Here is a 26,185-nt window from a genome sequence, read left to right as displayed (position 1 = left end):
CCATACTTTTCAGTGAATTTAACTCTAGCTTCCTGAATATCAATCTGGATGGTCGTAGAGGGGGAAATAGGAGTAAGACGCGTAAGTACGAAGCTTAAAAACAGTTCATCATTTTTCCCACCCTTGCATTGAAATAGTGAGACCAAAGGTAGTGGAAACCACAGCAGGCCACTTGTTACTGTTGACTTAAGTACAAACCGTGGTGGAAGTGTTTAGCCCTTTGGGAAGTTTTGTGATTGAACAAGAATGCTGGAGTTATTTTGATAAGGGAGAGTAGCAGTGTGGCCAAAACTATGATCATCCCTGAGCTCTGAAGCAGGCCAAGGATGAAGGGCTGCAGTGTTTGCTCTTCCAGATGAACAAAGATAAATCCAGCTAGAAAAATAAACTCAGTTCTTTTGGTCAATTTGCAACAAAATGGTGAAAGAATTGAACTGTATATTTTAGAACTTGGCATAAAGAGGTGTGGGAAAATAGTTCAGCATCTCCAGTTCTGGCTCAATTTTTGCTATAGATTTGGAAATCGAGCAGAAAATTAATGCACAAACATATTTAACAACACCACACCAAATGTTGTAAATCCAAAAGGAAAATTGGAACTGTGTGAGGAAGGAGCAAAAGTCTTTTTCAGGAGTGCTTACTTATTAAATTTGAAGCCACAGTTTTCTTAACATTCCTACTGAATATACCTAATAATATTTTTTTAAAAATCTAGGTCATATTGACTTGAGGTGCTGTTTTCTCTGCAGTTTCCATTCTTGGGATTATGATGTTCTTCTAAGTCTTGAAGGATAATTTAATTTATGAATGCTTCTGCTCTAAGAACCTACCCATAAAGAAAGGCATCTTGACTACATTATGTGTCTTTTATTGAATTTGACTTTGTAAAATACATCCTTTTCTGGGATTAGTTTGTGCTTTTCATTAGGTGTTGTGTTACTTCAGGCAGCAACCAAAACCCTGAATTTTTGTATACCTTCTCAAATTGTAAGAATTTCAATGATAGCAGAGTTAGGACTACTTACTTTGGAAAAGAATTTGTATGAGAACATCAGAGTGAGCTGTCTGCTTTGCTTGGTGAAGTGGAACAAGGAGTGACTACGCTATCTTCAGATTTAAGTCTATAATTTTCTGTCACAGTAAATCATAGGACACTTTTGTTTTGCTATGCCTGGGCCTAAGTATTCCAACAAAAGTACTTGTCTATTCTTTTGTGAAAATCATCCCCGTTTGGTCTCCTTCTGGGGATTCAAGGAAATTAAAATCTCCTTCTGATTGACAGGTATTACAGGTAAACACTTCATGTAGACACTAAATAGACCCAAGTAGATGGTATGTTTGTGGTAGTGAGAGCACAAATTGTGGTTTGGTTTTGTATGAGATTTTATTCATTGTCCCTGCTCTGAGTTGCCAGATTAATGGCTTCTGCTCTGAGAAACTCTCCATAGAAAAGAGTATACTCACCACATTATGTTATCTTCTTATCAAATTTTAAGAAATTTCTTGTTCTGCCTGTTGACTACTGGTCATGACTCCTTAGCATAGGAAGTGAATATCTTGTTTGAGACATTCAAAGCAAAAACAACCTATTATAAGTTGAGAACATATGGCAAAGGAAAATGTGCTAAAGTTAGAAAGATAACAAAATGAGAAAGGCAAGAGAGTGTTGAATACCAAATTCTGTAAGACTTGTGAATATACAATTTCTAAGTAGTGGTTCAGTTTGATGGTGATAATTATACCTACTAGTTACAAATTGCTTATTATATGTAAATCACTTCACATTTATGTTCTTATTTCTTCTTACCAACTCTAAGAGATAAATATCAAAATAACCATTTTGCAGAGGAGGAAACAAACTCCAAGAGATTAAATCCCACGGTTAGGGTCTAAAGAAGTCCTTAACCCTAATGTATCATGCTGCCTACCAGACTGAGTTTAAGTACATAAAACTAAAGTTTAAAAGTACATACACATCTTTTTTTAAAAAAGCATGCTATAGTGTATTCGATCAAATCTCAGAGAATGGGTGTTTTTGAAGGTTTTTAATGGACAGCAAAGTTGGAATTTAAAAAACCCAAATACTTGGTAGTTAATCCTACAAGAATAGAATACAGGAGTGACTGATCACTGTCCCTGGCGCCGTGTCTTCCTGCTTCTGAGGCTGAAGCTATTCCATTCCATACCAGGATTTATTTTTCTCCAGCCCACTTAACAGCTGCTGAAAAGATTTAACAAAAACAATGATGACCAAATGAAGCTTTTACAGAAAGTCTGTTAGTACCAAATGCGGGAACTTACATATTTATAATTCATTATGTATGTTTTGAGTTGAATAAACTCATGCTACTTACCTCTAACTATTTAGCCATATGAATCATTTTTAAGAATCTATTGTTGGGACATGTGCCTGGCTTAGTAGTAGGACATGTGACTCTTAATCTTGGGTTGTAAGTTTGAGCCCCATGTTGGATATAGAGATTACTTAAATTCTTTTAAAAATCTGTCAAATCCAACTTTTTAATGTCTTCTTATATTAAAATATGCGAGGCATGATAAATGTTCTGTTTCTTAAGCCATGCTAATTATGCTAATCAATTTGCTATGGATATTGTAGATTCACATAAGTACTTCATAGCAGGGGTAGACAAAACCTCTGGTTTCTATAAATGACTGGATTTTAAATATTTTAGGTTTTGTGGATCATAGCATCTCTATAGAAACTACCTAACTGCTACATGGCAGCCATAGGCAATAGGTAAATGAATGAGTATGGCTGTGATCTAGTAAAACTTTATTTCCAAAAATAGACAAGATTTGGCCCCTGGCTATAGCTTAGCTTGCAGACCCTGCTCTCTAAGGAAATACCCATTGGTATAACCCAAACTTGTTCTGGATCTTATGTACTCTTGAGAAGACTGGAATGACATGCATGGACATTTCAACTATAAAAAAACGTGTGATTAGTACATATATTATTAACATGTATCAGCATAAGCATTTAAATGTTTATTGTTAGCAAATATATGTCATGGAAAACTTACCAGTGGTAATTTCAAATTTTATATAATTTTTAAGGTTATTTTTATTTGTTACACAGTTGTTTTTTTTCTCATCCCAGGGAGATTCTATACAAGCAGGTGATGATTCACCATTTTCAGATTCTGTGACTTTGGAACAAACTACAAGTAACATTGGTGGAGCCAGTGGACGGATTAGTCTGTGGATGCAGTGGGTGCTCCCCAAAATTACTATAAAACTCTTTGCTCCAGATCCTGAGAATAAAGGCACAGGTACAGGGTTACTTCTCTTCTCTACTGAAAAGATAAGATATTAAACACTATTTTTAGAAGAAATAATAGACTTTAGTTTTATTTATAACTGTCACTTAAACATCATTAGATCTAACTTAGGTGATTTCTATTAGCAGTACTAATATATTGAATATAATACCTGAATTTGTATTACTTTTCCTTAGTGTTGTAGGATCTTGTGTGGTTAATGAACAGAAAGTCTCACTTCCTCTGTAGATGTCAAGAATATATATATGAATTTAATCTAAAATAGAAGGTTTTAATATTGATTGTGAGGCCTATGCTGATTTTAATGTTTGCCTCTTGTTGCAGAGCTTTGCATGGTCACTGAACTAGAAGACCTCAGTGCTTCCATAGATGTTCAGGATGTATATACCAAAGTGAAATGTAAAATAGAGAGTTTCAATATTGATCACTATAGAAGCAGGTAAATAATGTGTAATGAATGCGGGAAAAGCTATACTTTATTTGGACACAGTCTATATAAGAATTTTTATATTTTAATTTGGGTCTTTTTAAAAAATACTGTACTTATTTCCAAAGAGGGTTCTTAACAGATAAATTGGTCAGTTTTCCTTGGAATTCATTCATATGTGGAATATAACAAAGTTTTGTTTCATAAGATGGCAAATCTGTTCATGAAGACCCATATTGCCATATTAAATGAAATAAGCTGCTTTTTCTGTCGTCTCACACAATTTTTTATTTTGTATGTTTGCAAATTTGCTGGAGACATGAATGATGGCTTTGGTTTTTGCTGTGTACTCTCCATCCCCTCTCCATACTAGAATAATCACAGATTGAAATGGAGTAGTGACATCTCATGGCCCTTTGTACTTTGGAGACTTTTCTTGTCTCACACATGATTAATATACATGTGGTGGATATTCCTAGAACCAAATTTTTCTTTCCCTAGTAAATTTTTATCAAAAGTATGGTATAAACAATTATAATTTATACTTAAATTATATATATTTAATATATACATATTTGTTATAATAATAAATAATAAATATAAATTTGTTATAATAATAAATAAATAAATAATGGTAGTAAAAAGTAAAGTTTTAGATATCTTCACAAAGATGCATAGCAATTTTGTCATTAATTTTTCCCAAATGAAAATTAAAAAATGCTTTTTGTATTTTTTGTTTGCTTTTTTGTTTTGTTTTGTTTTTTGCTTTAGAATACGACTCTGGAATTTGTATTTTTTAAATTGAAATATAATTTACATACCATAAAATTCACACATTTAAAAAAATTTTTACACAGCATCATATTTTCAATTTCATATTGGTGTAGAAACAGCCTTAAAGTCTATTTTTTCTCAGAATTTATAATATTCATTCAGCAGTTATTTATTGAATCCCTGCAGAAGCATATATGTTTCTATACCTTTACTGTTACATCATAGACCCTAAAAACAGAATGTTTTTTATTGAACATGTTTCTAATTCTACATTAAAAACATTTGAATTTTGATTCTTTATCATATTGCTTATCACATATATTGTATTGCTTATGTCAGTGGCCATCACATCTGTCCAGCCAAAACCTTGTGTCATAATTGTGAAGTTCAAAATATTTTGCTGGCTATATATTAAGCTCTTTTTTATTAGTAGTATGTTACAAAGCAAATGATAATTGTTTTTATTCTTTAGCCATGAATCATGAATTGATCTTTGATAATGGAATGTTCAGTTCCTTAAGTCCTCATGAATAGCATATCTTTGTATGAAAGTGATTTCTGCAGATGATACATGATTATTATGGTATAGCTGAAATCATTTCTTGATGATGTGAATATTATAATGTATATTCTAAATCATCAGTGACTTTACTGTTAAATTTATCTAAGTTTTAGGTAATTATTCATTCACTTAGTCAAAATATTTATTGGGTGTGTATTATGTGCACTGTGCTAATAAGCACTGGGGATACAGTGTTTGAGAAAAATAGACGTCAGTCTTGCCCTTATGGGCCTGATAGTTTCATGGATGAGATAGAAATAAATAATAAATCAGTAAGTATACAGTTTTACCATTAAAACAAATGCTTCCATGCAAAGTGACCAGCATGTGGTGCTAATATAAGTTGTTCTTGATTGCATTGTCAGATCCGTGTTTTAGTTCAGTGTAGTGCTGTTTACATAATAACTATTTGAAATAGTTATATATGCTCAATTTTTTAACTCAGAAAAATTGAAGAGAACAGATAAGGTGAACTTATGTTTTCCAGGCCAGGGGAAGGTTGGCAGTCAGGACATTTTGAAGGAGTATTTCTACAGTGCAAAGAAAAACCTGTGGTGAGACTCATTTAGTAATTATGATTTTTAAAAAATATATTGTAAACTGTTTATCTTTGTTCTTTCATGCAATAGGACTAATGGTTATAAGAATTAGAGCTCAAAGTAAATTCTTTTTGACCTGTTCTTCCAAAAGTACATTATAAAATAAAATTGTTCCTTTAAGCTGTTTGTGTTTTGTAACCATTTTCCTGTTATAGGTACTAAGAAAATTTTTCAAACAGCAAAGGTAGGATTGCTTTTATTAAAATACTTTATCATTAATGTATTGTTATGTTGACTTTTTAGAAGTTCCTCCTATTCATAAATGAGTTCTTGTTGGATTGTCCTTTATCATAAACTAAAAGTAGTAATTTTACACTAAAAACAATTATTTTTCATTTACTTCCATTAACAATGCTTTTGCAGAGGATGGTCCAGACAGAGGCCATACCTAGCAGTGGCTCAAACCTGAACCTATGCAAACTTGAGCAAAATTTAAAGTATCTAGATTTTTTTGCTTATGGCTTTTATTGCTTTTTGTCTTTTCACCTTCTTTGCTCCTGTCCATCACCTCAAGCCTTGGGGAAGAGTGTTGGTCTCTGGGGCAATGTGGAGGTGTCTTCCTTTCCTGTACCGACAAGCTGAACAGACGCACCTTGTTGGTTCGACCCATCAGCAAGCAGGACCCTTTCAGTAATTGCTCTGGCTTCTTTCCTTCTGTAAGAAATCATTTTAAAATTATGCTACAGAACTCCCACTAACAGGAATCCAGAGGAGGAATTGAACTATCCATAGAGTCAACTCTTGATTTTCATCTTCCTCTGTATGATCCACTTTGTCAGTGAACTCAGCTGCACTTTTAAATCATACACTGGTTTTCCGCTACGATCTAATTTGTTTCTGGGTTACTTGCATATCCTGTTTTTCACTCTGGTTTTGTGATCACAACCCAATTTTACCATGAGCATAAGAAAATCAGAGTATAGGACATTAAGTACAATGTTTTTTAAATTGTGCATGTTTTGAATGATCAAGAGTTGACCAGACTTTGATTCTTATTTAGCTTGCTTTTTTTCCCCCTTTCAATTATGCCATTTCCTTCTTGCAACTAATTCAAAGTACCTTACTTGGTGACCTCTTAAAACTGGACAAGGCTGTATGCTCATCATTGACTGGCTGGAATATGAATACTAGACTGCACACCAGTGGCTTTTAGATGTTTAAAACCCTGTTTTATCTAGTGGTACAATATATCTGGATATGTTATTAAGTTAATTCTTTTAAGTGACATTCTTAAAGTCAGTACAAACGTATGTAATTTTAAAATACTAAGACCAGATTATCACAGTGGTAATAGCAATTCTCTTAAGAATTTATTAAATCCCTGCAAACATTATTAGATATTTTCTTAGCATATGGGAACTATTTCCTCTTTTTTTTTTTTTTTTTTTGGTAGCTCAAAAGGAATTTAAGACCTATATCTTTTTAAAAAATGATAAAAATTAGCCAAATATTTTAACTAATTGTGTTCCTAGATTTAATGTTTAATATTGTATTTGCATAGCAAATGCTAGTTTGTATTTGATTTTTTTATGTTTTTATGGATTTTTGGTCTGGAGAAAGATGTCTGTAAATGTGGCTTTTCTATCAGCAAGAGTTCTGTTCAGATTTATTTTTACGTCTTCGATTGTTATTAGTGTCTTTGAGAAACATTCTTAATTTTTTTTACATTTTGAATAACTTTAATGTATATTCATGAAAAACCCCACTAATTAGTGCCCTTTAAAATTTTTATCAATTTTTCTAAGGTTTTAAAAATTTTACTAATATTTCTTTAATTATTTTCTAACCTTTCATCTTAAAGAGTATAAGATATTATTACTATATAAAAGGTAATATTTACATTATCTCAACTCCAGCTAGTATTCATTGATTTTTTTTTTTTTTCCCTCTTACATTAAGGGAATTGAGAATGTAGTAGTTTCAACAAACTTCCTCTCATGGGAGTTTACCTTTCAAGAGTACCTACATTCAATATGTTTAAATATTTTTTCCAAATCAAAGCATTCATACAGTGAAACACCTTTTATGCTTTTTCCAGGATTCATGTGTTGCCGTTGTGAGGATTATTTGAGCTAGGTTATGTAGATTAGTGGTTGATGGCAGCTTCGTGTAGCCCGCGCCCCCCAGAGTCCAGTTTAGAGACCCAAAGACCATGTTGCTGTATGGCCATACCCCAGCCACCCTTCTCCATCCCGTGTTTCCTGCTGTCCAGCAAGATGGTGATAAGATTGGTGGCACTTTTTCCTGTTTTGCCGTATTTCCTTTTGAATGTAGAAAGCAAAAGGAAAGAGAAATCAGAGCGGCAACAAGGAGGTTGGGGATGATTAAAGAAATGTTCTGAGGGCAGGACAGTTATATGAAATATGATTATTTTGTACATCCATTCAATGCCTACTTCCCAAGTTTTTTTTTTTTTTTCCAAATATTTTATTTATTTATTTGACAGACAGATCAGAGAAGCAGGCAGAGAGAGAGGCGGGAGAGTGAGGAGGAAGCAGGCTCCCTGCTGAGTGGTGAGCCAGATGCAGGGCTCCATCCCAGGACCCTGGGATCATGACCTCAGCCAAAGACAGATTTCTTTAACCCACTGAGCCACCCAGGCGCCCCATCCCAAGTTATTTTTAATGGTCAGAAAATTAGGTTAAAAAATAACATATATGAAGGTAAATTTAATCTCACCTTTCTTCATTGTAAAGTCCAGATTAAAAGCAAAATTAACAGTAACAGCTGCATTGTATTCTATTTTCCCTCTTGCTTTGTCACTGGATGACAGGCAGCCGCATGAGAGGAAGGAAATGGAAGCCAAAGAGCTTCACGAGTACTGGCATAACATAGGCCTGGACGCATTGCTGCTTTGCCGCTCTCACTCTTTTCCTGTTTGTTCTTCTTTCTCAGTTTACTTCCTCTCTTGACATCACACATTGGATCCTAATAACCTAAAAACTTTGGTTTTAGACCCAGGGAAGAGAGGTTGGAAATGTGGAGTATAATAGCTTAACTGTAATTTTACTTTGAGTAATTTACAAAATGGGATTTTATGTATATTTCATGGTTCAGGAAAACTTTCAAGAGCTGTGCTTTTCATATTTTTACAAATACAAAGTATGCATTTTACTTCACTCTTTAAAATATGCTCTTTTACTATAATTTGTTTAGAGTATATAATTTGAATGTAAGTTAATTGGACAAGTTTGGTCAGAAATATTGATGTTATGATAAAATTTTTTCTCAAATGTTGTATGCATATTGATATAGCATTAAACCCAAGGAATATGAGTTTGAGTTGTAAGAGAGTTGGTAGTTACATTTTATAAATAGTATGACAGCCAGTGAAAATAAGCAGGTTCGAAAAGACAGATGTTTTATTTTTGTGTTATGTTACTATTTCCAGTAAACATGCATTAAGTGGTTGTTTTAGTTATCAAAGCATGGTTTCAGTGAGGTTCTTTTTATGGGCTTGGTCATCATATAAATTAGCCAGATTATCTAAGGAAAAACTGTTCTCATAAATGTTAGGTCAAGGGAAGTCAATCATCTTTTTTATTCAGGTTGTTGATTACAAGTGGAAATATGTAACATGGTTATTTCGGTTTCATCTGCATAAACAACCTCTCTCTGACCCATGTTACAACACCAAATTGGTACTGTCAGTGAAGAATTATGAAGAACGAAAAGGTAAAATCCAGAGATGACTTGTTCCAAATTCTGAAAGTTACAGAAAATGTAGAAATCATAGACAGAGACACAACAAAGTTTAATTGCCTCTCAAGATCTAGAACTAGAACTCAGGATTCCTAATTTTCAGTTGAATCATTCTAATTTTTAGATGGTTTTGCCCATCTGTGGAATTGATCAGTAATGTGCTCATCAATGGATGTAGACATAATAGAGGTTATAATACCAACAAAGATCATTTTCTGCTTTCAAAGAGTTTTTTTTTTTTTTCTTTTTAATGAAGTGTGTATTATGATTTCCTTTTTCTGGAACAGACAACAGCAAAACTTCTAGATGGCTCTCATCAGCAGCATGGATTTCTCTCTTTGACATACACAAAAGCTGTAACAAAAAATGTCCGCCACAAGTTAACATCAAGAAATGAGCGAAGAAGTTTTCATAAGTTATCTGAAGGTTTAACGGATGGTGCCCCCCATTTTCTTCATGAAATTCTTCTTTCAGCACAAGCTTTTGATATTGTCCTTTGCTTTCCTTTGCTTAATGCCATTGCAAGTATATTTCAAGCAAAACTACCAAGGACCCAAAAAGAGAAAAGAAAATCTCCGGGTCAGCCCATGAGGAGCCATACATTGACTTCACGCAGTTTACCTTTGATTTATATCAACACAAGCATAATCAGAATTTTTGTTCCAAAAACAGAAGAAATGCAGCCAAGTATTGAAGGTATTGTCTTTCAGATTTTTTTTTGGTCTGATTTTACAAAACTTCCATGTAGGGGGTTAAGTTTCCATTTTTTAATATGATTGGGGGTTGTATTTTGCACTTCAGTGTGTTTTAGAAAAAGTAATTATGTTATAATCATTCTCAACTAAATCCTTAGGAGTTATTTCAGAATAATGTGTATGTTACTGACTCAATTAGTTACTAGAATAAAAAATGGATTTTTTTTTCATCAGGGCTTTTGGTAGCAAAGCTTATGCTTATTGTCATTTTATTAAACTCAAATGTTAGGTTCTGTATACCTAAGGTAACTAGAAATTAGTTTAAAAAAAAAAATGGCCAACTCTCCAAGGCTCCTGTGGCTTCTTCCAGGCTTCTAGGTGCAGATTATTTTAGGTTTTAAAATGAAGTGAATTCATAATCCTACTGCCTCCACCCATGAGAGTAACTTTTAAATTTTTAGTTTCCCCCGTGCTATGAAACAGTGAAGAACTTTAAGAACTTTTTAGTGAAATTAGAGTGTAGTGTTTCACATGGTATGAACTTTGGAGTTACAGAGACCTGAGTTCAAATCCCAACTTTACTAATTATGAAGTATAAAATCTTGAGCAGGTTAATCTGAGTTACTATGTACAAAATGGTAATAGTGGTATTTAACTTGATAGTAGGTCTTCCGATAGCTTAGTTTCCAATGATGACTACATGGAGACTATGTGAATAGTACCACTTGTTTAGTAAACTCTCAGTAAATGAGAGCTGAATCAGGAGGAGGTGTGCCCTCGCTTTTAAGGTAGAATATTTGCAAGTCCCACATTTCACTACTGCTTGTACTTCATTGGCCAAAACTTAGTCATACGGCTATACCCCACCGTGAGAGAGCCTGAGAAACGGTGTTTCCCCCGGCAGTAGAGCACCTTGCTCATAAATTAAGGCCCTATGAATTTGAGAAAGAAGAGAGAATGGTATGAGGGGGATAACTAATAGCTTCTGCCACATGAGAACAGTAGAGCTTTTTTCCTTTTAGTTGTGATGTGGAGGACGAAGAGCTTGAATGATCAGTGATGGTAAATAAAAAAGAAAAGCACCTAGTTCCATTCTCTTTCTTCTTGGGAGTCTAGTCTGTCTCTCGTTCTGTCTCCCAAATACATAGGGAAGATTATTCTGCCTAACATTATAAATAAGTTTTGATCAAAATAATGGTCCTTTTTAAAAAACATTATCTATAAATAAAAAATTATTTGTAGAGCTTTATAGTTCGTAATTACAAAGATGTCTAGAGATAAATTCAGCATATTATACTTAATGGATTTTTTTAATACAAACTAGTTCCTATTCTTTTCCTTCTGATTTTTGATAAGAACTATCATAAAGTTGATTACTTTGAGATAAATTAGTACTCTCTGCGTTGCTATATTCTGAGAGCAACTGCCTAGTTGTTTTCATTTATTCAGATAGTTTGTAGAAACACATGAATGGTAAAGAATAAAGTTAGTCTTCACTGAGCGATTACAAGTGATCTGAGAGGAAACAGCAAACCAGAAAAGCTCATATTCACTGCAGAGACACTGACATTTATGCTTTTTCCTTATTGTTATCCTTTATTATGTGAGTATCTAATGAATGTTTAGATTGTTATCTAACATTGCTATCTAAATTTATATTAAAGTTACATAGGTTTAAAAAACCTGTATTTTTTAAAAAGATTTATTTATTTGAGAGAAAGAGAACGTACCTGCAGAGGGAGGGGCAGAGGGAGGAGAGAGAGAATCTCAGGCCAGTCTCCCCACTGAGCTCAGAGCCTGACTCAGGACTCCATCCCAGGACCCTGAGATCATGACCTGAGCTGAAACCGAGAGGCAGATGCTTAATCAACTGAGCCTCTTTCTCATAACCACACAAGAGAATAGACATAAAAGGTCATGGAGATTTTCAAACCATCTTTTGGCCTTTTCAGCTGAGAGTAGGGGGAAAACACTGAAAGCAGAAGTAGTTTGGCTTTGTTATTAGAGGAAACATGATTATTTTGGTAAAAGTTTGAAGTAGTCCATTACATTTCAAAAATATCACTGTATTACCGTATCTCTAACTTTTTCCATTAAAATAAAATGGCAGAAAACTTGAATCTAGATAAAAATAAGAATGAAGTCATATCTATATTATAAAAAAGTTCTAAATTTTTTTAAACAATTAATGATATTGTTTTTTACTGATACATCTCTCTGGTTAGTATAAAAGCATTTATTTTCCTAACCAGAGTAGGTTTCTGTAATTTCACTTAAAATAAGGTATGTTAGTAAGCTTTTGTGATTTCCTGAAAATTCTTTGTAGTGTATATTTTATGTATCCATAATTTCTTGATTATTCTCATTTGAATGTAAACAGTTGGTAAGGCCAAAACTTCATTGAGCCCTAAGAAAAATAGTTTTATAGGAGATGAAAAGTTAGGATGAGGTGGAGAGAAATACAGAAAGAGGGTTGTATGATAAAATTGGGAAAGGTCGTGCAGACAAATCAGGAAGCAAAGCAACCTATCTGACTTCATGATGCTTTAGTACTGATATAGAAGTGTTCAGGAATTACAAGTGACCTTCAAATTATGGGACTGAACTGGTCTCTAAATAGTAATTGCATGTAAACTAATCCTAAGTTGAATCCTTTTTCCTCTAGTGTCCCTAATGCTATTTTAATATAAGGTTTTACACATTAAATTTCACATCTGAAATAATCAGTAGTGATCACAAATACAAATAACAAGAAAAAAAAACATAATGTATATGCTTCATCTCCCATTTAAGTTTTGAAATTGGGCCTAGAATATAAAGCAGTATCAATATGTTGCTTTTTCAAGACATGCCAGTCTGGCTAAGACTTTTTAAATAGATGTTCAAGAATGTTTATACTGGTACATCTTCCAGAATCAGACATAGCTGTTTCTCAGTGTGTGCATTTGATCTGCATTCAGCTTTTGCTTATTCATTGTGAAATATTATCTGTTTGATGTAATGAATGATTTGGGATGTCTTTGACTGGTACTTGTTAATACAGGGGACATTTTCACAGTAAATTTTTCTTTCATTTCAGTTTAGATGTTCATTCCAGGGCTCCTTTGAATAAAATTTTTGTAACAATACATGTGAGAGAAATTTACCTGACAAACTAATTTTCACCATCCATATCAGTGTCATAGCCCTTAGGTGGTCATCACTAGGTGGATCTTATTTATAATGTTAAATGTTTCTTCTTAAGACAGATGTTACCTGTAAAATATAAATTGTCTTGATCATTGAATTAGAAGTCTTTCCTTTTTCATTTTTTTAATTGTGGTAAAATACATATAACAAAATTTTTTCCATTTATAATTATTCAGGGGTACATTAATGGAATGAATTACATTGACAGTGTTTTACAACTATAATCACTATTTATTTCCAAATGTTTTCATCATCACAAATAAACTCTGTTCCCATTAAGCAATAACTCTCCCAGCCCTTGATAACCTCTAATTTACTTTCTGTCTCTGAGAATTTTCCTGTTCTGGATATATCTTGTAAGTGGAATCATAAATATTTGGCTTATTTCACTTAGCATGATGTTTTTAAGCTCCATTCATATTGTAGCATGGTATCAACTTTACCTTTATGGCTAGATAATATCTCACTTTAGGGATTTTCCACAGTTTGTTAACTTACATCTCTCAGACACTTGGGTTGTTTCCAGCTTTGAGTTGGCTATTATGAGTAATGCTGCCATGAACACTGGCATACAGGTGTCTTTTGGAGCCCGTTTTCACTTCTTTTGGATATGTACCTAGGAACGGCATTGCTGGATCATACGGTAATTCTGTATTAGAATTCTTTGTTTTTGAGGAACCTCCAGTATGTTAGGACACCTTTTTGATGAGGACAGAATTTGTGGCATTTTCTGAACAACACTAATGTGCAGGCATAGTTCAGCCAATAAGAGGACTCACTCTTAGTAAGCATGGGAGTGTGTGTACACTGAGCCCCCCCGAGCACCTTCAAAATGAGACAGAGGTCAGAAGTTCAGTAGTGAACTCTAACTTTGTTTTTCTGTCCTATGCAGCAGTGGTTTATTGGGACAGGTTCTCTGCTTCAGTAATTTGTGTACATGTCAGAAGGAATTAAAAACCTGGCTCTTTGAGAAAATGGAGGGAAAACTGCTTTATTTCTTGATTTCGTTTGCACTTTTGTCTTGTTTGTTGTTTTTTTTGGCTTACTGTGTTAAATTATAAGTTTTAAATTTCCCATTCAGCTGCTGTAACTAGAAAAATCCCCAATTGATTGTAATTGCAAAAATATATCCAGACTTCTGCTACCTTATTTTTTAAAGTTGCTTCTCTCTCTCTCTCTCTTTTTTTTTTTTTTTTTTTTTTTTGGTGGTGGTTGTGGTGGGATTTTTAAGGTATAATTTCAAAATTCAGATGCCTAAGTACTTCCTAAGCAGGTAGCCTTGAATAAGAGCGTACAGAAAGGGGTGCATATTGTTATGGCCATTTTGAAAAATGCAGTCTGCCGTGTTTCTCTGTGAACTTGTGGTTAATTTTGATCTTTTGCTTATATAAACTTTTTGCAATAAACACCTTTTTAGAGGCATTTTTTCATGACTTGGGTGAGAATGTATATAAATAAATTGCTAGCAAAAGGATTACTAGATCAAAGGGCATGTACCTTTAAAATGTTTAGGAGCTGTCATGTCAAATTGCCCTTCTAAATAGCTGTACCAGTTTTCTGTTTCCTTCTGTTCATCCTAACAGAGTTTTCTGGGGTTTTGTCAGGCTCATTAATGAAAAGCGCACTGTTTTTCTAAGTTGTTGCTCATCTTTTCCTTATCACTTAATATAAGAGCTCTTTGTGTATTAAGTCTTTTGTCTGGCCTGAACTGTATTGCATACATTTTTTTTGCCCTCTGCCTCTGTGTGTGTCTATGTATATATCTATATCTGTATCTACATGTATGTATCTTTACTTACATCTTTATAGTTGACCCTTGAACAATGCAAAGGTTAGGGGCACTAACCCTCCCACTCCTGCAGTTGAAAATCCATGTATAACTTTTGACTCCCCAAAAAACTTAACTACTAATTGCTTAGATGGGAAGCCTAATCAATAACATAAACATTTAACACATATTTTGTATGACAGCAGTATTCTTACAATAATACCTAACTTTTCCTTAGTTGTTTCAGTATTTCTAGGCTCCACAATTTGTCTTCGTTTCAAATTGTTGCGTATCTCTAAATTGTTTCCAGTATATTTATTTTTTTAAAAATCTACATAGAAGTGGACCCACACAGTTCAAACCCATGTTGTTCAAGGGTCAGCCGTACTTATATCTCTACCTATACTATCTCTCAGAAGTAATGAATTTCCAGAATGCATTCCTGTCTATAAAACAGTTATAAAAATGTGTGCCAAAAGTGCAAAGATTTTGGCACATTCTATTAGATTTTTTTGACACTTTACCTTTCATTGTTGCTACTCTTAATTCAAATGATAATTCACCCATGAAAAATTTTTCAATGAGTAAAATGCATATAATGTAAAATTCGTCATTTTAGTCACTTTAAAGTATAGACAAATTTTTAAATGTATATTTTATTTGGGAGATTGAATGTTTTCATTCAACACATTTTGGAAGATATAATGTGACTAAGGAAAACATGATTGAAACAGCAATTCGACTAGAAATAAATTACTTACATGACAAGATCTAGTAAGAGTCAAGAGGGTAGTAAGCATTTTACTCCAGAAAAGTGTGAAAAAGTTTGCTTGAGTTACATTTGTATCAGATGAAAGTGTATGTGTAAATCATGTTTTATTGAGTGTGATAGCATAACTAAATAATGCTATATCTGTACTTCTCAGCAGAAACTATACTATAAGCAGTATCTCCAAGTAATTTGTTCTGTAGACCAGAGTTAATTGGCAAAATAGATACAACTATATTTCCCACTAGTAAAATAATAGTCACAAGGTTTTTTTGAACCTTCTTTTTGTCTTCAACTGCAAATATGGCAATAACTACTAAAACCTTTTGTTGATAGCTTTGTGTAGGGTTGTCACTACAGTTATGACTTTATAAAACTATAACATTGCACAGTGGCAAGTTCAAATACTCTTGAGACTTTACATGTTTTACTGTGCTGAGTTTATATTGAGAATCTTAAAAGGAAGCTGAGGTCTCCAAAACACTTTTATTTCTTGTTGGCTTTAAGAAAACCTATTTATAAGCAATAGTCTTATGTTACCTGACAGTTGCAGGAAAATTCGGCTCTGTATTTAAGCTCTTGGTTACTTAAGCTCATAACTTCAGAGTTGTTCATAACATTTTCATTTTCAATACACACTCTCTTGCCCCAAGAAAAGATAAAATCTTTTGGACTTATATTTCACATTACATTAAATGTGAAAGTTTTTAATAGTTCATGTGTGAAATCAGTTAATAATAAAAATATATTTAATGTTCTAATATTTTATATAAACAAATGATATTGAAAGTCTGGTTTTCAACTTGAATATTGTTTGTATTATGTGCAATTATAAGGATCCTGAATCTACAGGTGTTTGACTTCCAGTTTAAGCTATTTATTTCAGAATAGAGGACTGTTTTTTGGATCTAGTATGAGTCTTCCAGAGTAAGTAGTTCCGCATGAGCCTAAATTTTTAAAAATACAGTTCAAGCAAAGAAGGAAGGCATTCATTTTCATGTTGAAAATACATCTAGAGGGAACATTTCCTCATATGGTCCAACTATTGAATGCAGGTGAAATAAACCAAAAAAGGGGAAGCTTATTTTTTTCCAATTATAAAGTAACTAAAGAACTGAATAAAGACATTTTTGATAAATACTTATTTTTATTATTTTTCTTATATCTCAGAGGTAGATTTTGATAAGCTAACTACTCTCTATAAAAAGATTATTTTTATTTACTTTGTGAATGATCTGCATTAAGTGCTTTTTTATTATTATAACTTTATAGTCAGTATAATCTAGTGAGAACACTTTTGGCTCCAACAGAAACAGAATTCTGTTCTTGGATCTGGCTTTGTATGTAACACCAAGTACGTCATTTTTCTTCCATATGTACCTCATTTACTACAGTGTTTCTATTACATTTCAGACTTCATATGGTGGGTAGTATCTGCAGCCTGGGAGAACAGTTAGCAAGTACACTAATTGCACTTTTGTGGTATGGTCTATTCTCCAGGCTTACTATTTATTGATTTAATTGATGCCTGCTGCTTAATCAGAGGTTTTACCCACATGGAACTGTTTGATAAGCTTGGCATAAAATGCAAGATCTGTGAAATGTAAACACTGTTCATAGTTTAAGGACCTATAATCAAGCCAGACCTCTAGTCATTTGAAAATAGTACAGCTGTATGAGAAGTAGTTTTCTATTTGATCTTTTTTGCTGTGGACATTTAAAAGTACAATCTTTATTGTAGCATCTGCATGCTAATATTTATTATGATAGCTCATCTCTCTCTTACCCGTTTTCTGTCCTTCTGACCCCCACCTCCCTGCTGTTTTGCCACTCCCTTTACATCTTCTTCATCTTCTTCTGGTTCCTTCTTTTCCTCACTGAGTATCTTCCTTCTAACTTTTTCTGATCTTCTTAATTCTGACTTTCTTTTTTAGACTAATCCAAGTCAGACCATACTGAGTGAACTGCTGAAGCAGCTGGAAATAATCTCTTAGCTTTTGCATTCTTCGGGCACCACAGTTTGCGAAATCTGGATTGTATGCCTTTGTAGGCATGTTCTGTTCAGGATATTCCTGAGATCTTGCAGCCAGTCCTTTTCAGTTCCATTTGTGGCAGATGATAGTTTCTTGAGAGAAATTACGAGTTTTATACATGTTTTCTTCAAAACCCAGAAAGTTGTATATTGTTAGCAATTTTAAACAGTTTTTAAACAGCTAGTACAGTGAGATCATCTGTTGGAGAAGAGGGAGTAGAATTTAATATAAATTAATGGGGCCATGAAGAACCTCTGTCCATCTCAGATAGTCCTTAGAAATGATGTTGGGTTAGCCAGTGATTCATAGAAAAATTGTTGAACTTTATAAGAACATGGTAAAATATTGCTTTATTCGGTAGAAAGGATCAGGATCTATCTATCTATTTATATATATCTTTTTAATTTTTTATTGTTTTTGAGAATACTTGCCTTAGTGATAGATTCCATTAGAAGTAGAACTTTTACATAGGTGTGAAATTACTATTTCTCAAGCAATTTCACAGCAGAAATTATAAAAATTAAAAAGTGCCTAGAATGGCAAATTGAAATATCCTTGTAAACAATCCCTTGGTTTTTTCTTTCTTCACCATTGCACCCATTGTGTTTCCTTTGGGTCTTCTGACATGTTAGAGCTTAAAGTGCTGTTACTGTGTGTGTGCATGTATGTGTATATATTGTATTTAATTATTATTTATCATGTAAATTTAAATGGCTTTGCAAATCTATTCCTGACTTTATGGTGATCTTCAATATATTTGTAGACAGTAGTATATTTGTACACAGCAGTGCGGAGTTAAAAATCCTAGGGCTAACAATCACCTGGGAGAAAGATGTAGTAGTCTAAGTTTATGAAATTTGATAAATGTACTACTTCAGCACTACTTATATGTATTTAACATATGTTTTATTTTGTTTTTTTGTTTTTGTTTTTGTTTTTTTTTATTTATTCGTCAGAGAGAGAGAGGGAGAGAGAGCAAGCACAGGCAGACAGAATGGCAGGCAGAGGCAGAGGGAGAAGCAGGCTCCCTGATGAGCAAGGAGCCCGATGTGGGACTCGATCCCAGGACGCTGGGATCATGACCCGAGCCGAAGGCAGCTGCTTAACCAACTGAGCCACCCAGGCGTCCCTTAACATATGTTTTAATGTTGGGTTGGAGTTGGTTTTTTTTAGTTGCCATTTTAATCATGCACAAGAGAAAATGGGATATAAAGGAAATAGTTTTTAAAAGCATCAAATGTTTTTATTTTTAATGTAGTTTTTTTCCTTGTCCTCATTTACTGGTTTTTATCTTAATGTGTCTCTACCCCATTATTCAAAGATTGCTCCGCTTGCATGAAGTTACACACAGACCCGCTGTATACTTCATGAGTCAATTTCTTTTGTTACAGTTAATCAGGCAGCAAAAGAAGACACCATGGTTTTGAAGATTGGCTCTGTTGCTATGGCTCCCCAAGCTGACAATCCGCTTGGCAGATCTGTCCTCAGGAAAGATATTTACCAGTAAGTTTATTTTCTTACATTCAATGTTGCAACAATTTCATCCTGCAAAGAAGTACACTGATCAATAAAACTTGCTTCGTGTGGCCTGCAGAAATACTTTTCATTTGGAATCTTTTGATATTTAAAACCAGGTTTTTCTGATTTCCTTCAGTTGTGGGTTTTTAAATTCATTCAGACAAATCAAGTATTTCTGTGAAGTGTTGATGAATAACAGAATGTAAGCCCCGAGTCACCATGAAGCTAAAGAAGTGCAGTTTGGAAAAGTTTAGCAGACTTTAAATTTGACCAAATCTCTAATCACATAAGAAAATGAGGTTCTCTCCAGAACTACCACATCCTACTGTAGTCATGTTTTATCAAATTGAAGCATTTTCTTAATTTGGCTATAAGCCATTATTTGAAATGTAGGACTGTGGATGTCATATGGAACAAAGCTGTAGAGAAAAGCAAACTTCTAAGGAGAAATTTCACAGTAAACACTTTCTGTGAAAATGCCATGCTCTGGATTTTGTCACTGGGTCTATTTGCAAAACCACACCAAGCATCTATGGACAGCTAAACTGGTGAACATATGTAATCAACGTGATAAAAATAATACATCATTCGTACTGAAGTTGGCACTGCTGCCAGACATAAAAGTACAGTTGCAAATAATACTAAGTGAGAAAAGTCACAGAAACACAGATGTATGAGTGTCTTATTCATCCTGCTGGTCTGCTTCTCAGATGAGGTAGTGTCAGTTCCTACTGTCTTCCAATAAATGTTCCTGTTAGGAAGGATTCTGAGTTTTGTAATGCACGTAACCACCTAGAGGTTGACAGCAATTTTTACTTTAAGGGGGGGGTCCTAGGGATTTTATTTTCTTAAATTTTTCTCTTATTTGAGTTGATAGGTTTTTCCTTTGAATTATGTAGCAGGTTCTTCTTGTATTATTTTTGTTGGTAGCTTATAATATTCATCCCTTACGTAAGGTTTTTGTCTTTTGTTTTTGTTTTGCTAGCTTATGTAGAAACTTGGGAGGTGAGAACTGAAGGAGGCCTTAGGAATTTCTAATCCAACTGCCTTATTTTATGCATTAGGAAACTGAGGATCCAAAAGAATAGTTGTCTCTAGTCAAGTAATGATAGAAGACCACAACTTGTACTATTTTACTCTCTCAGGATCTAGAGAAAGGATCACAGTAGAATTCTTTCTGGGTGAAAATAATTTAATTTTCTAACACTTGAAAATTTTTTCGGGTATATTTGTCTTTTCTACTTCATTTGTCTACCACTTCAGAAGTAAGTTGTCCTCAAAGAGGGTCCTGCTTTACTTTTGGTGAAAGAAATATGTTTTATATTAAAAGATCCTATCACCATCAATAAAGTGAACCCCTGAGATACTTCCTTTCCTCCTCTGCCCTCTGAGTAGATGACATGGTCTTGTATATAGAAAATCCTAAGGAATCCGCTGAAAAACCATTGAGTAAATAAGTTCAGCAAGGTTGCAGGATACAAAATCAATATATAAAAATCAACTCACAGTAACACTAAGCAGTGAACTATCTAAAAGTCAAATTAAGAAGATAATTCCTTTTATAATCTCATCAAAAAATTAAATACTTATGAATAAATTTACAAAAAGAAGTACAAAACTTACACTTTGCAAACCATAAAACATGGTCGGAAGAAATTAAAGAAGATCTAAACACATGAAATTATACTTCATGTACATAGATCCAAAGACTTACTAGTGTTAGATGGCAGTACTCCTTCAAAAAATTTGCACTCAACATCATCCACATCAAAATTTCAGCTAACTTCTTTGCAGAAATTGACAGACTGATCCTAAAATTCATATGGAAATTATTCATATGGAAATTCAAGGGACCCAGAATAGCCAAAACTATATTAGAAAGGAAAAACAAAGTTGGAAGGCTCACACATTGTAATTTCAAAACTTATGATAAAAAAATAGAAATCAAGACAATGAAGTACTAGCATAAGGATAGATATATGTCAATTAATAGAATTGAGATTCTACAAATAAATCGCATTTACTATCCATTGGTTTTTGATAAAGAAGCCAAGATAATTCAGTGGCAGAGAACAGTCTTTTCAACAGATGGTGTTTTCAGATTACCTGATATCCAAATGACCATGGACATTTACCTTACACCACACAAAAATTTAACTCAGTATGGATTGGATACCTAATAGCCAAAAGTGGAAAACACCCAAATGTTTGTCAGCTGACGAAGGCCTAAACAAAATGTGGTATACCCATACAAGAATATTAGTTTTTACCATAGAGAATAATAAAATGTGTATTATAACATGGATCAACCTTGGAGACATGTAAAGTGAAGGAGACCAGACAGAGAAAAGCCACATATTATGTGATTCCACTTATATGAAATGACCAGAATAGACAGCTCCATCGGGACAATAGAAGAGTGGTTGCTAAGAAAAGAGAGAAGAGTGACTACTAATGGGTATAGAATTTCTCTTTGGGGTGATAATAATTGTCTGGAATTAGATAGCAGTGATGTATAATGATTTGTAGAATGAGTACTCGTACAATGAGTGAGGTATAGTGAGTACAAGAGAATATATGTAAAACTGAACCATACACCTCAAAAGGATAAATTGTATGGGATATAAATTATATCACAATAAAGCTGATTTTTTTTAAATCAAAGATTGTTGTCACAAAGTGATCCCTAGGAATTAAATACCTGGGAGAGAAATGCCCCTCCTAGTAGGTGCATGGAGACTGGATGCTCCTCACCTCTGGAATTATTTGCCTTATTTGGCTATAACCAGAGGGATTTTCTTGTGGAAGGGAGGAAACCAAGGAACACTTGTCGGTCATGTAGGCTAGAGGGACATGTTGGAGTCTACAGGAATCCCAAACACAGTCATCCACAGTGCTTTTTTTGAGTGTTGGGTGGGGAGAGGAGGCTGGTAAGAAGAAATTGAGTTTCTCAAAGTTTCACATTTCTTAAAAGATAAAGCCATGTTATAGGTGCACTATTAAATACAGTAATCACCATGTATGGCTCTTCTGCTTTTGAAAGGTGGTTAGTCCAAACTGAGATGTTCTTTAAGTATAAAATATACACAAGATTTTGAAGAACTAAGAAAATGAAATATCTCATTAATAATTTTTATATAAATTTTATATAATGATGACAATATTTTTTTAATTTTTTAATTTTTCTATAAACATATAATGTATTATTAGCCCGAGGGGTACAGGTCTGTGAATCGCCAGGTTTACACACTTCACAGCACTCACCATAGCACATACCATGATGACAATATTTTTGATATATTAAGTTAAATACATTTTACAACTATTTTCCATTGATTTTTAAAAGCCTTTTCAGTGTGACTACTAGGAAATTTTAATTTATATACATGGCTCACAGTTGTGGTTTGCATTATATTTCTATCAAATAACATAATTCTATTGGAAGAAACTTGCAACAAATATAGGACAAGCCTTGTACTTGGGGCCTTTGAAACTAGAGGTGAACTGCGTTTAACTAACATTGCAAGCCAACTCCAGCCTAGCTCAGTTAATGATTGAATTGAAATTATCTCTCGCTTACCCATTCTGCCTGGCAGGAAAAAGTGTGCCTTCTCTGGGAGAAAATAATGTTAACTCGTCTTTTTATACATGATGTCTAATATATAATCAAAAATTATAAGATACCAAACAAGCAAAATTTTAGACACATTATCAGGAGAAAATTTAGCTAGTAGTAAAAGACCTACAGATGACTGAGGTTGTTGGAATTAGTAGACAGGAGTTTGAAATAACTGTTAATAGTATTTTAGAGAAAAATGTGGAAAAGATGGAGATTTCATAGAATTGAGATCTATTTAAAATTCTAAAACAGAATACCAATATCTGAAGTTAAGGATTTGTTAGATAGCTATAACAGCAAATGGACAAAGCAAAAGATAGGATTAGTGAACTTAGACATAGCTAAATAGAAATTACCCAAACTGAAGCACAGAGAGGAGGAGAAAGGAATAGAAAAGAAAGGAAGAAGAAAGAGAGCATGAAAAATATGTGGGTCACTGTCAAATGGTCTAATGATGTTTAAGTAGAAGAAAGAATGGAACCAAAGGATAACTTAAAGAGATAACCCTTGAGACTTTTCTAAAACTAATAACAGTCATTAACCAGCAGATCCAACAAACCCACTACCCTATACCCAATGTAAACGAAATAAGTATAAGGAGAACTATGTCTAGACACAATATGGTCAAATTACTGAAAATCAGAGAGACTTCTCTCTTATGGGCAGAAGGAGAATGAGAGAGAATGCAACACCTACCTCCCCCAATACAGGTTTCAAGGCCCAAGACAGTACTTGGGAGAGAGGATATGCTTTTATTTTTAATAAGGTTGGATATTTTCATTACTAAAATATATATGTATGAGTAGCTCAGTCAGTTAAGCATCTGACTCTTGATTTTGGCTCAAGTCATGATTTCAGGGTCATAAGATCAAGCCCTGTTTCAGGCTCTGCACGGGGCATGGAGTCTGCTTGGGATGCTCCCTCTCCTTCTTCCCCCTGCCACTTGTGCTCTTTTAAAAAAAAAAAAAAAAAGTATGCATAGGTAGATAGATAGATAGAGATAGGTAATAAATATAAATTATATAGAAATATTTTTATATAGAAATAGAAATTTATATATAGAAAATATAAAACAGAAAATTCCTAAGTGCAGCCAATAAAAAAAATGCCTTTGAAGGAACAAAAGTAAGATTGGAATAGGGACACCTGGGTGGCTCAGCGGGTTAAGCCACTGCCTTCAGCTCAGGTCATGATCTCAGGGTCCTGGGATTGAGTCTCATATCGGGCTCTCTGCTCAGCAGGGAGCCTGCTTCCCCCCTACCCCCACCTGCCTCTCTGCCTACTTGTGATCTCTCTCTTTGTCAAATAAATAAATAAAATCTTAAAAAAAAAAAAAAAGTAAGACTGGAATAACTAAAGATCTTAAATTTGAAGGTGAGAAAACCAGGGGACATAGGACCATTCTTTCAATACTTGACCTATCATGTATCACAGGGAATGGTTTTATTTCTCCTGAAACTAAGACCCAAGATCATTAAATAAGTGGATATTACAATGACAGTAATTGCAGCTCAACAGGTTGAAGATCTTTCAGTTATAAAAATTTAAAAATAATTGGGGCTATTTGTTCATTATTCATTATTTAATTTTTTTATGAGCACTTTTTATTTTTTACTAGGCACTTTTCTAGGTATTAGGTGTATGTCAAGACAAAGAAAAATCGCTGCTATCATGAAACTTAGATTTAATGGGGGAGACAGAGAGTTAAATGTTCTAGTGTATTCTAATACATGTTGTGGAGGCAGGGAAGAAGATAGGAAATGGGGAGTTAGAGAGGGACATCATGGCCTAATAAGAGTGAGTGCCTCGCTGTGAAGGCAAGGATCTTAAAGCAGGAGTGTGCAAAAGAAGCCAGTGGTAGCTGAAGCAATACAGGCCTGAGGCAGCATGGTAGGCCACAGGGGAAGAGACATGGAAGAACCCGCTAGGCCACTGTGAAGAGTTTGGCTATTATTTTGATGTGGTTGTGGGGGAAGATAATCCACACATGCAGAATTTTGAAATAATGGTTTTGTTGTTTATGGAATATCTACCTGCAAAAAGAAGTGAAGGGATCACCAGGAGGGACTACAAATACACATTTGAAAAGAGGTGAAATAAGCCTTTAAAGTAAAGAGAGTCACAGTTCAGAAGAACAAATGGGAGTTTGATATTGCTCTCTAAGGCAGTCATGGTAAGGATTATTTCTATTTTTTGAATTGACTGAATGTGTGATATGAAACCCTTCTAATTTTTGAAGGGTTGATTTCTCCATCAGATGAGAAACCTTCAGGGTTTGAGCTGGAGGGGTGGCAGAATCCAATTTATATTTAAGCAGATAATTCAGGCCAATATGTGAAGACTACACAGCAGGCAGGGAAGGGCAAGGGTCTGTGACTGTTGTGCTAATCTTGGCAGGTGATGATGGTGGTTTGGCTGCTGGTAGTGGCTGAGGAGGTGATGAGAAGTGGTCAGATTCTGGAGATAATTTAGAGGTAAAGCCAGGAGAAGTTGCATGCAGATGGATTGCACATGGGATTTGAGATGAAGGAGATAAGGATAATTCCGTTGTACGTCCTGAGCAACTGGAAGGACGAGATTAACTGAGGAAAGGAAAATGATGGGTGGGTTTAGTTTGGGTTTGGAGGGTGGAGATGAGGAGTTTATTTTCTCTCTGACAAATAAATAAAACCTTTAAAAACAAATAAACTAAAATGTTGATTATCTTCAGAGGTACTGAGCCCCGCCCCACCCCAATGCTGATGTAGCAAACTGATCAACCATGTTAAAGGCTTAGAGGGGATTATGATTTATGTTGAATTAGACCAGTGCTTCTTAAACTTAATATGAATACAAATCACCTGGGGATGTGTTCAAATGCAGATTTTGACCTGGGAGGTCTGGAATGGTGCCTGAAATTCCACATTCCACCAGCACGCAAGTGAGTAGGACACTGATACTGAGGGATACTGACGTGCCCCTTCAAAGCCCACACCTTGTGTAGCAGATGAGGTGAAGGGTTTCCAAGTCTTCCAAACAAAGAAGATTTTTAAAAAATAATTTTAATAAATGCTAATACTTTTTAATGCCAAAAATTCAAACATTATGAAAAGCTCTGTTGACAGCAAAGTAAGTGTCCTCCATCCCCACACTTTTCCTGCTCCCTAGCAAGAACCCCCTCAGTGGAGTCTTTTTTAAGTTCAAAATTTTTACAGACTTGGAGTTGACAGTGGTTGTTACTTTTGGAAA

General features: G+C 34.2%; 1 protein-coding gene across 5 annotated transcripts in view; it reads left to right on the top strand.

The window, feature by feature from the left end:
- The window catches only part of LOC111146810 (vacuolar protein sorting 13 homolog B), a 755,552-nt gene that overhangs the window by 415,202 nt on the left and 314,165 nt on the right, over positions 1 to 26,185 (top strand). For 3 of the 5 annotated variants that reach the window (XM_022502501.1, XM_022502502.1, XM_022502503.1), the window contains 5 exons: positions 3,122 to 3,293; positions 3,627 to 3,741; positions 5,553 to 5,619; positions 9,654 to 10,062; positions 19,212 to 19,323. In XM_022502501.1, the coding sequence (XP_022358209.1) occupies positions 3,122 to 3,293; positions 3,627 to 3,741; positions 5,553 to 5,619; positions 9,654 to 10,062; positions 19,212 to 19,323 (875 nt within the window). Of the gene's footprint in view, positions 1 to 3,121; positions 3,294 to 3,626; positions 3,742 to 5,552; positions 5,634 to 6,178; positions 6,321 to 9,653; positions 10,063 to 19,211; positions 19,324 to 26,185 lie in introns of those variants that run through there. The other 2 variants (XM_022502500.1, XM_022502504.1) reach the window with 2 other exon arrangements.

Source organism: Enhydra lutris, unplaced genomic scaffold, assembly GCF_002288905.1.
Source record: "Enhydra lutris kenyoni isolate GAN:26980312 unplaced genomic scaffold, ASM228890v2 scaffoldscaffold14, whole genome shotgun sequence".
NCBI classification, from domain to species: Eukaryota; Metazoa; Chordata; class Mammalia; order Carnivora; family Mustelidae; genus Enhydra; species Enhydra lutris.
This window is presented reverse-complemented; position numbering and strand designations above follow the sequence as displayed.